This window comes from Dermacentor andersoni, chromosome 5, assembly GCF_023375885.2.
Source record: "Dermacentor andersoni chromosome 5, qqDerAnde1_hic_scaffold, whole genome shotgun sequence".
In the NCBI taxonomy this organism is placed as follows: domain Eukaryota; kingdom Metazoa; phylum Arthropoda; class Arachnida; order Ixodida; family Ixodidae; genus Dermacentor; species Dermacentor andersoni.
Window position 1 is genome coordinate 196,279,362 of NC_092818.1, and position 13,819 is coordinate 196,293,180.

Sequence of the window (13,819 nt, forward strand, 5' to 3'; positions counted from 1 at the left end):
TGACGATGGATTCTTAAAAAACAAAACTATTTGTGTACTCGATTCCACCTCTCAATTTTCACGCACCGTGTACCGAGGATCCTGGCGCTGTTTTCCCCCAATAGCCTGAAATTATCTTCTAGCTCCCTAGTCTGACTTCAACGGTCTTGTAGGAGTACACGGGATTTGTGCAGCTTAACGCCGGATATCACGTTACTGTGCCAGGTTGCTTGAATATCAGCGTCCAATTGCAATGGAAGATCCACAGCAGTTCGCAAGTATACTGCGTCAGAGCACCTTCCTGTGCCGGAGTGCAGTCGCTTTAGCTCAGCATTTGGAACACTGATGATTTAGCCAGAAAAGGCAGAAATCTTCCATGCTCAAGATAATAAGAACGTACCGGAATTTCATCCGCCGCACTGGCGCCCATCGTCAAATTTTTCAAACAACAGCGTAATAGGGTGTACTGCAAACCTAATATTTTTTGGTGCGGCACACCAGCACCTAGACGCAGTGTGGAGAATTTGTTAATCGCTTATGGAAATTTTCAAGTGAAAGCTTTTATGGCGGCGAAACTGCGATTTCAACGTGCCGGTGCTCCGACGAGGCACATGACGTCACAACGCGCGCCTCGCTGCGGATATTTCTTTCTCGCTCGCTCCCTAGTCACTACTGCGCATGTGCCACTAGTAGCACTGAGCCACAGGTGTTCCGCCGCTGCGCAGGGCTGCACCTTTCCGCCACCGCCGTTAAGTATGACGTAACACCGCATACCTCGTCGTTGCGCTCGCCTCCCCTCGCTTCGCCAGCTGCGTCGCATGCCTGATAATATGACGGAGGATTGAAAAGGAGAGCTCGCGTGCGCCGCAACCCGCGGTGGGAACCTCCCCGGCTTCGGTGGTAGAGATAATTGGCGCCATCTATGAAGAGGGCGAAGCCGAAAATCCGTTTCCATTGCATGGCCTCGTAGATCGTCGCGCGCACGCGCACCGATCCAGGTGGCCGAGCCCTCACCCCCCCCCCCCCCCCCCCCCAACTCCTCTGCCCTCGACCTCCCTCGTAACTCCCTCGCAACTTCCTCACCTGCGACTGTCACCGCGCGCGCGCCGTGCGGTCCCGCCGGCTCGGCGCCAGCTTAGGGACGATTTACGCTCGAGCCGCCCATCGCCGCAAGCCGCACCGCACGCGTGCGGTCGCGCGAAAGATTGCACGTATCAAACACTTGTAGACAAATTACCATTTACACTGTGTGCACAGTGTATACCTTACACATTGTAAACCGAAATTTGTGCACAAGTGTTTGATACGTGCAATCTTTCGCGCGACCGCACGCGTGCGGTGCGGCTTGCGGCGATGGGCGACTCGAGCGTAAATCGGCCCTTAGCCTGCTGCATGACGTTTCATGTTTCGTTATCTGCTGTTATCGAGAAGCGTGCGCTGCTGTGCGTTGGCCGGCGTTAGTAGTTTCGAAGTTTCGTGGTCCTCGGTAGCTGTCTGCTTGTACTCCGCGATGTTTCACCCGTTTCACGACTCGTACCGCTCGTGCACCATGCAGTGGTGCACGAATCCCTCAAGAACAAACTCTGCAAGGTTGTTCCGGGTGCCTAAAGACAACAGGTGAGCGCGCAGACCCAAGGACATCAGAAGGAGCATGTACACGAACACAGCCCCGTTCATGTGTGTGCTCCATGAGCCTCCGGACGTCGTTGCGCCTTGATTGTGCTACACTTCCCTCTTGCCGGTAGAGAAAGCTGACAAATAGATGTTCCTCCTCATTGTCACCTGGTCTATGATTTGTGTATTTTTGTGCCAGGTTTCATTCTGTAACTTCAGTAACTTGCCCAGCTTTACGTTCCGCCCTCAGTGCTTTCTGCTTAGTACTTTGTGTTGTGTTTAGTACTCTTGTATATGTCATGTACATTTTGCTCATTTTTTGAGCGTGTTTCACACCACGTTATCAGAAAAATCTTTGTTTTAGGAAACGAAGTCAATGAAGCGAGACCACAGATCTGTTGTGTTGGAAGTGGAATTTTTTTATGTCCCGGCACATGCTGGTATAATATAAGTACGGACAAGACTGCATGCGTGCCAACGCATAGCCCACGGCGCACCACGCGCTAGCTCGCAAGCAATGCCAATGCGCGGCGTAGCGCGCGCATTGCTAGCGAGCTGGCGCGTGGTGCGCCGTAGCACGCGCGCGCGCGGCTGCTGTTCCTGTTGCCATGACAACGTAAGCAATCGTGTGCGCCGCCGTTTTGCTTCTGCGTCGCCCTGCAATTAGGGCCGAAACTGAAGGGCACCTTGGCGGTGGGGTCGAAAGAGCGCCTGCTCGAAAACTGCCAATGGCAGCCATGCGGAGATTCACCCCTGTGCCGCAACGGCCGCAACCACAGTTGAGGCGGCAGCATGGACGGCGACAATTCTGATAAGCAGGAGGAGGCCCGGAATCGACATCGGAACGAGATGGAGAGGAAACGAATCGCCGAGGAAACAGACGAACAGCGCGCCGAACGACTGGCTAAACGCCGCAACATAGCAAGACAACCACACTAACCTGGACTTGCAATCAAGATTAACCAAGGCTAACCATGCTATGCCTTAGCTTTCGCTACGTATATCCTGGCATAGCCGAGCTAAGCCACTGCTAATATTTATGATTTGGTTTGCTTTAGTTAACGCGGGGTTGTTTGCTCGGGAGTGTATTTACGCTTACGTGGTTCGAATTATTCAGGCCACGCTGAGGCGAATCCACAGTGGGGAAAAGAAACAACGAAGCCCATTGTTAATGAAACTTGAACATATCATTAAAACAAACCATCACACATACAAACCCACTAAACAATATGCCAGGACTATTAGAAACGTTGATGCAGCTCTAGATGTTCTCACACAAGTAAACAATTATACAAATGAGTAAAGTTCGTGACCAGTCCCAATTACTTGGCATGCGTCGGCGCAGCTGCAGGGCGTCGGTCGTGTGAGGATGAGTCGCTGCTTAATTGGTTATTGAGCATCATTCGCAGCTCGGCCAAGGCGTCGCAGGAAGGGAGAGTGAAATTCTTGCCTTCAGCCCCATGTCGCCAGGACCAGCGAAGACCACAAGCTGGAGGTAGGGCGGAGGCCGGATCATGAATCGCTGCAGTCTGGAAGATCGGACGCGCAGCTCGACAGTCTCGCTTCTTTCACTTCTCCAAGAAGGTGTAGATGTGGAGCGTAGATGTTAGTGGCACATACCCACTTTGGGGGTTGGCAAAGAATCGGGTAGATGTACATACTTGTGATCTACTGGCACGTTCTGTGCAGTTCAATATGTTGTTGTTGTTGCCTCACAACGTGGCTCGTACCCACGAGGGGGATCGGCCACACAGGATCGATTGAAACGTACACCCAACAACAAACCAAACCGGGTAAAAACGAACATTCAAAATCTATTATTTGGCAACTAACTGATAAACAGAGTTTGAGAGGGCCTATAAACTAAATAAATAAAATATATATAAACTAAAATACAAAAAAAGTAGTAATGACCCATGGTCGGTAATCTTCAGCGTAATCTTCCGGATGCTTGAATGAACTTGTGCAGAGCAGTTATCATAGAACCATGACTTGTGCCTAATTGAGAGGCACCAAAAGACAAAATGTTTGGTGTTGTAAGTGCCAAACCCAGTTTGCTAGTTGGAAATATCAGGAACATTCTGCGGAGGGAGGAGAACCGGCAGCAAGAAAGAAAGAAAGAAAGAAGGAAAGAAAGAAAGAAATGGTCCCTGGTTCCCGGTTCCTTACACAAGGAGCAGAGGTCAGTGCTAAACCCAGCTTTTATTTGATTATGCGCCTCAGGACCTGCTAAATATAATACATTTCTCTCTCAAGAATTCATGGGTTCCAAGAGAGGGGAGAGTAGCTAAAATAATTCCACTATTACAGAAAGAGTCATCTGGACTAGACTTAGAAAACATAAGACCAATTTCTCTTACTTCTTATATCGTCAAATTAATAGAAAGGGTTCTTCACGGCCGCATAATAAATTTTATGCAGGATGATACTCTTCTCAGTCCTTGTCAGATTGGATTTTGTCCCGGCCACTCCATATGGTGCGCACGTGTATATTTAGAGAGCCGCATTAAACTTGCTCGCCCCAAACGAGAGTACGCATCTTTGGTGACGCTAGATGTATCAAAAGCATACGCCTCTGTAGAACATTGTATTCTATTCGATAAACTTCAGTCTACGAATTTCCCAAAATATATAACCACTTCGATCTATGTATGTAGAAGGGATAGAGAGTTTTATTGTTAACAACACGCTATTTCGACGACTAAACACAAGCAGACAAAAGGTGTACCACGGGGTTCCGTTCTTTCCCCTATATTATTTAACATTTTGCTAAGCACGATTCCTTTGTATTCGGAAGTACATGTTTATGTTTATGCGGACGATATCGCATTTTTTTCACCCGCAAATAATATACACTCACTACAACAGTCGTTGCAAAATTACTTAGGAATGCTGGAGACATGGATAGAGGGTTTATGTATGTCATTAAATATTAGCAAATGTATGGTCTTAGTATTCCCATTAACTGCACAGGTACATATATCTTTACAATACCGACAGGAAATTATTCCTCAAGTTGACGAAGTCAAGTACCTCGGTGGCATTTACGATGGCAAGCTCACCTGGCGCCGTCACATTTAACATATTAAACAAAGGTAGAATGTGCCGTAGCTATGCTCCGCCGGCTCAGCCACCGCCACTCTGGACTACGCAGGGATACCTTACTGACGATTTATAAAATGTATGTTCGGCCCATATTAGAATTCGGCTGCGTAATATTTTCCGGTTGCCCCGCCTACAAAATTAAACCTTCATACTTTTAGAAAGAGAAGCTCTACGGTCATGTCTCGGCTCACCTAGATTTGTTTCCAACGCTGTTCTATATCAGGAAGCTCGTATACCCACCCTAGATTGCAGATTCCGCATGTTTACGGTTCAGACAATCTTAAACATTATGACTTTTTAAAAATACGTACGCAATATGCATTTATCACTGAACCGTCTGAGTTTTTTCAAGTATCCTGGTCGAGATTCCACAGTCCTCAAATAATATTTGTGCAAGCACAGTTACGAAAATTGGTTGTGTCCATACGCCAAGTTTGCCATTCAAATAATGCCTTACTAGACCTCAAAATTGAGTTCGAGGACATATTCCCAAATTGTGCTAAACTATTACCAAGGCGAGATTTAATAAATGTCTTACACGGCCATCTACACCAGCTAACCACTGACAATGTAATAGCTACTGACGCTTCTGTATGCAATGAGAAGGCAGGAGTGGGGATCTTCTCTGAATCTCTTCAATGGGCTTACTCCCTTCGCCTTCCCGACTTCACACCTATATTTCAGGCAGAATTATTAGCGATTATATTAGCGTTGCGAAAACTCCCCAAAAAAGACCCATTAGCTGTTATCGTGACCGACTCGCTATCTGTATGCACAGCACTAACTGCATCTTTAAACTCAGCAATACAAAGAACATTTCGTTCGATGGTTCCTCCGTACTTACGAAAAGTATGCTTGCTTTGGGTACCGGGACATCATGGGTTGCACTTGAATGAAATGACTGATTCACTCGCACGAGCATCCCTCAACGGCCTTATCCTATCTGTTTTGCCGACATCAGCTGATGTCACCAGGGCTAGGTACAGAAATTTCGCTATATCTCAAAACTCAGCAATAGCCATGCCAACACCGTCTTCTACCATCTTGAATTCTACCATCTGAATTCTACCATCTTGGGTTCCCATGGAATAATAATTGGTGTCCGTCAAGGCAATTGGCAGTTTCCTTTACAAAATTGAGGTGTCGTATACCTCCTCTAAATTTTCACTTACACAGGTCTGGTCTCGCAGTGTCCCCTTTATATTCTTTTTGCAGTGCACCTGAAACTATAGAACATTATTTTCTCTCGTGCCGCCACATTCTAAGACAAACAAAACTATTAGAATACTCATTTACCAAACTTGGGCTATCGCTAACCTCGCCAATCATTCTTTCTTTTGTGGCGATTTCACTGGTATCCAGTCACAGGGATGCTTTTCTTGCAGTTTACAATTTTATGAGAGAGACAAAAATAGTACCTTGCTGAATTTCTAAGAAAATATAAATCATTTCTATTATTTCATTTCTTTACGTTAACTTATTTTATCAAAATTCTTAACCATCTTTCATTACACTTATAAATTACAGTTCTATCGTCCCACGCTCCACTATTCAAATATAGTTTCGCTTTACTTCTAAGCATACGGAAAACCGCCTGCTTTTTGGCCAATCCCCCATAGCGGGTACTCGCCAATGTTAAGGATATCAGACCAGACATGGTCAGTTATGGATAAACCAGACCTATGAAGGTAAAAATTTAGGCGGGGAACTCTACAGCGGAAGCTTGATAACGTCACCTCGCATTGGCGCGAAAGACATTTGTTTATGTTCCATCAAAATTTTAGGTGTCGAAAATCATTTGCGGAAAGTATGGATGATTCATTACAATTCAACTATTAAAGGCGTTTAAGCCTAGCTGTTGTTTTAAAAGCGAAATCAGGAAAACATTTAAGACCGCATCATTTAGTGATGACGATGCGAACGAGTCAGCTGATTAATTAAAAAAGATTCCACAGTGTCCGGGGACCGAGACAAAGCGGACTTCAGACAAATTGTTTGGGACAAGAGTCGAACACATACTCAACAGGTGTGACCAATTATTAGAAGTTAAATGTGTACAGACCGAAACGTGTCTGTAACAATTATTACTTTAGATTTCTGTGGACCCAATTCTCGTATGGCCAGAATAATTGCCAGAAATTCAGCAAGGAATATTGGAGTTTAATCAGCGAGAGGGAGAGCAAAAGACCAGTTAAACTGATTTTCAAAGATGCAAGCACTGGTCTTGTCTAAATATTGTGATGCGTTCGTTGAATTCATCAAGCGAGACTGAAATTGAATAAGATGATCTTGAAGGAGACCTTCAAGTATGCGCGCAGGACGAAGTTCTGTGTGTTTTGGGAAAATGACATCAAAAATCAGTTTTACCTGAACGAATTAGATTTTGGAGAAATCAGGCTCGGTAGACAAGCCTGAATTATTTTATAAAAGTCCCTAAACAAAAACAACTTGCGCCTGTCGGTGACGCCACCAACCTGTTCTGAAAAAGGATTCGGGAGAATTTATGAAAATCGGTTGTAATTAGGGGAGGGATGCATCGTAAAGCTTCAGGAAGATCAGGACAGTAAGTTGTTTAAATCAGGATTCAAGCGGAATAATTCCAGACTCCAGATAAAACACATTGTTAGCCGCACGATTTGGCAGCCCAAGGCAGGGACGCAGCACTTGTATTTTCAGTGGTACTAAAGGTCTCAGCTTGTATGTTGCGCATCCTTAAAAAAGAACACCGCCAAATTCGAGAATGGGGCGGACGTAAAGTTTATAAATCATCAGCAACGTAGCTCTACGCATCCGTGCGTATTATTACTGAACAGGCGCAACAATGCCATTGCACGTTTCCCTTTTTTAGCATTTGATTCGATTTGTTGCTGCCAGTTTAGCTTACCATCATAAGTTATCCCTAAGTGTTCCAAAGTTGCAATTGCGGTATCGGCTCATTTCGATAATGAAGAGAAATAAAAACGGGATTTGACAATGAAAACACAAGTAACGAGCATTTCTTGACGTTAAGTGAAAAAGACAGTCCGTCCAGCCAGGACTCGAGTTGCAAGATGCCCTGGGTGGGAATCGAACCAGAGTCTCCGGAGTGTTAGACGGAGACACTACCACTCAGCCATGAGTTCGATGGTTCAAAGCGCGACAAAAGCGCCTCTGAAAAAAATAAATTAGGGGGTTTTACGTGCCAAAACTACTTTCCGATTATGAGGCACGCCGTAGTGGAGTACTCCGGAAATTTCGACCACCTGGGGTTCTTTAACGTGCACCTAAATCTAAGTACACGGGTGTTTTCGCATTTCGCCCCCATCGAAATGCGGCCGCCGTGGCCGGGATTCGATCCCGCAACCTCGTGCTCCGCAGCCCGAAAAAAAAAAAAAAAAAGCACCTCTAGTGAATGCGGTGTTGTCTTAGAAACGTGCGGTAGAAAGTTATATTGCGGTGTATATCGGTAATTATGAGCATGCAAATTACAGAAGTCGCAGTTAAGCGAGTAGCGAAGTACGTTTCCGCTACATTTCTTCTGCGCTTGGCGCACACGCAGAGCCTTCTTGCGGCAAACACAGACGATCCCCTCCTCGCAATGTACGGCGCTGCCCCGACAGGTGGCGCGCCACTCGCCCGCTTCTCCCCTTCGTCTCGTTTGAGCGCATTGGGGCCGTGCGGGGACCGGTGCGAGGATGCCCCAATACCCTTGCGTTTAATAAGTTTTCTCGCTCGCTCCCCTTCCAACTTTCAGCGTGCGTCACTCGAACCCTCGTGTTTAGGCGACGCGGATTCTCTTTCCGCTGACAGCGCGATTCCTAGGTGCAGCGTCCGATGCGGGACGCCTCTGACGTGACCGCAGCGCCGTAGCGCGTCTGGTGGGAAAGCGTCCTCTGCGATGTGTGCCGTGCTGCTGGCGAGGAGTCATGCGTCTGCGTGGTGCTCCCAAGCGAGATTGAGGACGATCCCATCTTGGCGTCAGCCCCATGACCACGTCCGCCTTCATGGCGCGTCGCGGCCCGGCTGTCCATGCCGATCACGACGTTTGGTTCGCGTAGATCGTTTCTCCCTCCGAGACACCGAGTTCTTTGGTTTGTTCCGCTTGCTCAGGTGCACGTTTCGTCTTTTGTGACTCAAGAGCATGCCGATCGAATGAGTGGGCGGTGCGAACGAGGTGCGATAATGCTATCGCGTTCCACTCTTGAAGACGAAGCTTAAGCGTCCTCCAAGTTTTTTTTTTCGGCTTTTACCTTCAGCGTCTGGGCAAACGCGAAACCGTCGCACGTGAAGCTGTGTCGATTCAGGTCTGTTCCGAGCAACCAAAAGCACTGTCAAACGCTGGCGGACTACTTGGCGCCGTAACGTCTGTGCAGCAGCCACGCGCCCGTAGCTTTCCCTTCATTGCCACAGAAAGTTGTCCGCGAATACAGTAGAGCGTGCAGTCCGATTTCCTCGCCATATCCGGCCTCTTCAATGAAATGGTACCAATTGAGCCGGATCGCCGGTCACGAGCACGGCTCGACGGGGCAGAGCGGTCGAAAGGGAACGCCAGCTGCCGCAGTAGCGCGTGAGGCGTTGCGCGAGGGTGGAGTGCATCGCCGCGGGGAGAGTGTCACCCTCGCTGTCACTCTCGCAGGCCTGTGTTCTGGGCGCGTTGCTTGTCCACGCAAGCTCTCGCCTGCGTTCTGACTGCGCCTTGCCAAGGCTCAATGAAAACGTGCCAAGCGTCTCAACGCACTTGCTTGCCCACGAGGGATTCATAACTCGACGGACCCTCAGCAGCGTTCAACTGCACGCTGGGCCACCCCAAAATGTAAAGTTGGCCCACACCCAAATTTCATAAAGGCCCAGCCCAAAACAGAAGTTCGCCCACCCCAAAATTCAACTTGGCCCACCGCCAAATTTAAGTTGTCCCACCCCCAAATTTTAAGTTAGCCCATCCTCGAATTGAGCTTAGCCCAGGCTCAGATTTCAAATTGGCGTACTCTCATATTTTGGTTGGGCCACCCTAATATCTCAAGTTGGCCTACCCCCTAACATAACTTCGCCCACTCCTAAATTTCCGTTGGCCCACGTTCAAGTTGGCTCACCACAAAATATTAAGTTGTCCCACCCTCTAATTTAATTTGCCCCATCCGGTAATTTAAGTTGGCCCACCCCACGTTTCAAGCTGGCCCATCCATAGCTTTCAAGTTGATCAAACCCGAAATTTCAAGCTCACCTACCCCAAATTTCAGTTGGCCCACCCCTACTACGAGCTTCTCCATGTATTTCCTAAGGAGCTCTATGTATCTCTATGAGTAGTCTTTTTTAAATTTCTTTCTGCTTTAAATTGTTCCTTATGGCTTAAAAGCTACCAATCATCTACATTTACACTACCATAACAATTAGGTGTATTTGCAAATGACGAATTTTTTGCAGGTACAAGGCATTACATTTTTCGCGTGACAAGGCTGGGGAGCTCGCGAAAGAATGTTTACGGATTAATAAATGTGTTCGTACTTTTTTCAAAATTCTGTGTCACCTTTGTGCCATGCGCTCGACACTTTCGCTGGTAATCCACCTTCACAGAGTGGAATGCATAGCTCATGAATTATTTTACTTAGCGACTTTTTTATTTTTTCAGTTGTCTCCTAACGCGTAGCACATGGAATTTGCCCGTAGTGGGTGCGCGCCATCAAGGACATCATCATCATCATCATGTCTGCGTGAGAATGCTTGCGTGACTTCTGGAATACCGACACGTTCCATCAACATGGATGAGCCGGAGGGCAGCTCCTACGAATCGACAAGTAAGCACGGCTGCTAACATGCATGGCCAGGCGATCGTGCACCCCAGCAGCAGCAGCATCGAGAAGGTCTAGCAGTCGAATCATATTGAGTTAGTTGACAGTGCTAAGCTTTCCACACTGTCGTACGTTGTGGAGCTCATCGGTCTGTCAATTTGCTTCATTTTACTTGGGTTATGGGAGGTTAACGCGCCAAAGCAACTGGAAGGTTGTGAATGATCCTGTAATGAAGAGGGTTTTTCTTTACGACATGCCTCAATCATATTGGGGTTTTGGCACGCACAATAACAGAATATATATATATATATATATATATATATATATATATATATATATATATATATATATATATATATATATGTATGTATGTACACACACCAGCAAGCAACATTTATGGATCCGGGCAAATATATACAGTGAAGTAGACGCGCGTATTCAGCGATTTATTGACATTTCGGCCGAGGTCCGGCTTCATCAAAATCAGTCATCGCGGCAGGAAATGCGCACATTTTAATTTTTTCAACGCCTGCGCGTCTTTACCAGGGGAAGTTTCGCAAGTGGTTTCATATAGGGGTACTCCAATCTTCTGCAGTTAAAAGCGTGTTGACACCGTTCCGATTAGAGTTTCTCTGATTCGTGCTGTCGCAGCCATCCATAACGCATATTCATAGCTATGTTCATCTGCAAGGTGCAGTTGTATCAAGCTTTATGCAGCGCTTGCAATGTTTCGGAGGAAATGAAAGTGGCAGCCACCTTCGAGTGACCGGGTAATTTTGGAGCATGCATTAGTGTCTTAATTTCCTAACAATTCATGTTCATTGATGTAAAAACTGCGTAAAAGCCGTCATTAGCACAATGTTACATAAAGTGTTAAGAAAAAAATTATTAGAATACGGGAATTTTTGCGACGAATGTACAGGGTGTTGCAAGAGTCAAAGCAAAACAAGATCTTTAACATATGACTCCAGTTGAGAAAATAGTTGGAGGTCTGATCTCCAGACATAATTCAGAATTAATCACGCGTGTGTCAGTAACACGTTGAAAGGAACGTTTTATTTGCCTTTTTTTGTGTAATCAGACGTAATAATACTTCACATATTGGATAGTTTCCAGCGTAATATATCGAAGCGCTTAATGCTTTGTGCTAAGATGATCAGATCAAGCGTCTAACATGGGCGTCGCTGGGCTTAAGGCACGTCTCTCGCATACAACGCGGTATGAGCGAAGCAAGAAAACCAGCACAGGCGCAAGGCAACGCTACAAAACGGATTAAAAGAGACTAATCTTGGCTTGTCTAGCTTTGGCCTCGTAAGGATTACGGAGCCTTGCAACTGCAGAGGACAGAAACCTTGCGTGCAGCTTAAGAAAACGAGGGCGCACACTGTGGTTCGGGGAGTGTTCTATGAATGCAGCTCTGCAGACCACACGTTCAGTCAAAACTTAAGCTTAGATACCGTACAGACATACATAATAGCCACGTTGCAAAATCCCAGGACAAGATTTTATATTTGCTATTTCCGCATGTTAACCGCACCCTTACCTTCAGAAGATGAAAATAACGACGTTTCTGTCTTCGCCGTTGCACGTTGCGCAGTTTGCATACTTGACTTTGTTAACCATGGCAGCCTAAATAAACTGAAGGCAGTTCTGTTCTCTGCGTGCAACTTGCAGCAACAAATGCTGAAAACAACTTACATGTTCATTCGCCTAGAAGCCGCAGCTGCACGTCCTTTGTCGGGAATGAGGGATGGGCAAAGAAAGCGTCGCAGTGAATAGAACGGTAGCGCTGTCTGTCACTGTCACGGCGTAACGTAGCACGGGCCGTGCTTAGTCGTAACAGTCGCAGGCCGTGGCAGCGCTTCAGTGCTGAGCAAATCTGCGTTCTTTGTCCAGCACCGACGCAGGCAACGCCTATGTTTTGTCTATCGTCAAAATAATAGGAAAATGGTGCATTCAGACATGGTGTTGTGGCTTTTAATCATCCGAAGCAACACACGACCACGAGACATGTGTATGCAGTGAGGACTAGGAAATTGACGAGCATTGCTGTGGGTGTTGGGGTGGAAGTTTCATCTAAGCAGCTTTTGTAAGCCGTATAGTCTGACAATAGAGCCATCCTAAGTTGAAGCTTTCTACCGTGAGAAAAGTTGCTTGAGTCCTTCGAATATTTTAAAGCTAGCGCATATTTGCCAGTATATTATTCCGCTCCATCTTGATGACCCTCTTCTTTTCCATGTTCTCGGTGGCAGTAAGCGGATCACCGGAAATGTAAGCAACACCTATTCATCACCAACATCGCGCAATATTGACCTGAAGTATGAAGACTGGTTAGGTAGGGCTGTGGATGCCGAATTTCGCTTAAAAATTGGCTTCATGTAGCGAAGGGCCTGGCTTTCTGCAACAACTCTAAACAGTGACGTCATGTTTGAGCCCTTGCTGTGCATGTTCCCAATTTGAAGTTGAAGCCAGTCAGTTGTCAAGGCATAGTCAGTTACTGTAGCGACGAGCAGCCCAGGAGCACTTCGAAATATCCGCTTCGAACGTTCTCCATGAGGTTCATTCCAACTCTCATCGTCCGCAAAAGCTGACCTTGCGCATTTCTATCGTCGGCCTGAGCATTAAAATATTTAATTGAAATGGCTAAATATTGCTATTCCACGCTTCCAATATTGCACCGCTGTTATTAATGTGCTTGAGAAAAGAAATGAAAAAGAAAGTAGCAGCGGCAGCTTCTTTTTCTATTCTTGAAACATTAAGACTTCTTGAAATCGCCACTCGATCCCGTGGTACGTGCACATAGGCAGACGTGACGAACGACTGAGCATCGCTTCTGTGTCTGACCTTCTTTTGTTTACTTCCTCCTCTTGCTCTCTGCGGCAGTAAGGAGAAGCGATGGCTTCCCGTTCCCACAGTCAAGGGGGTCTTCATGTTCGTCGGAGTGGTCATGATCATCGCAGTGCTGGGAATGGCCGGCTACATCTTCTACAAGGGTGAATCTCGAGGCGGCCTTGGCTCCTGTCCTTAATGCGCGTGCTTGAGTGTCTGCATGTATGGGTGCGGTTGTGTCGATCAGTTTGTGTGAGCGCATGCGTGCGTACGTCACTACATGGCCGCCCGCGCTCGTTGGTTTGCCATGTCAAGCGTGTACACTGTTACTTCTTGCGTCATTGGGGTTATTGCGCTACAACTCGCCTTGTCGACACATGTGCGCATGCACGCGTGCTTTGGGGATGTGTTCTGTTTGAGGTTTTGCAGCCGACGCCATGACGTTCTCAGGCGCCGTAAGTGTGGAACAGTTCGAAGTGAACCAGCAATTTGTTGATAGCTGCACACCATTTACCTTTATACGTTGC

At 46.8% G+C, this 13,819-nt stretch overlaps 2 protein-coding genes across 3 annotated transcripts in view; one reads left to right on the plus strand and one right to left on the minus strand.

Moving 5' to 3' along the window:
- bru3 (CUGBP Elav-like family member bruno 3) overlaps positions 1-13,819 on the minus strand; it is a 710,212-nt gene that overhangs the window by 465,804 nt on the left and 230,589 nt on the right. The gene's annotated exons all lie outside the window — the stretch shown is intronic.
- Positions 10,290-13,819, plus strand: part of LOC126531820 (uncharacterized) — a 29,877-nt gene continuing 26,347 nt past the window's right edge. For both annotated transcript variants that reach the window (XM_055071500.1, XM_055071501.1), the window contains exons 1-3: positions 10,290-10,469; positions 12,716-12,734; positions 13,347-13,456. In XM_055071500.1, coding sequence (XP_054927475.1) covers positions 10,325-10,469; positions 12,716-12,734; positions 13,347-13,456 — 274 coding nt within the window. In that variant the 5' untranslated portion in view covers positions 10,290-10,324. The remainder of the gene's footprint in view (positions 10,470-12,715; positions 12,735-13,346; positions 13,457-13,819) is intronic.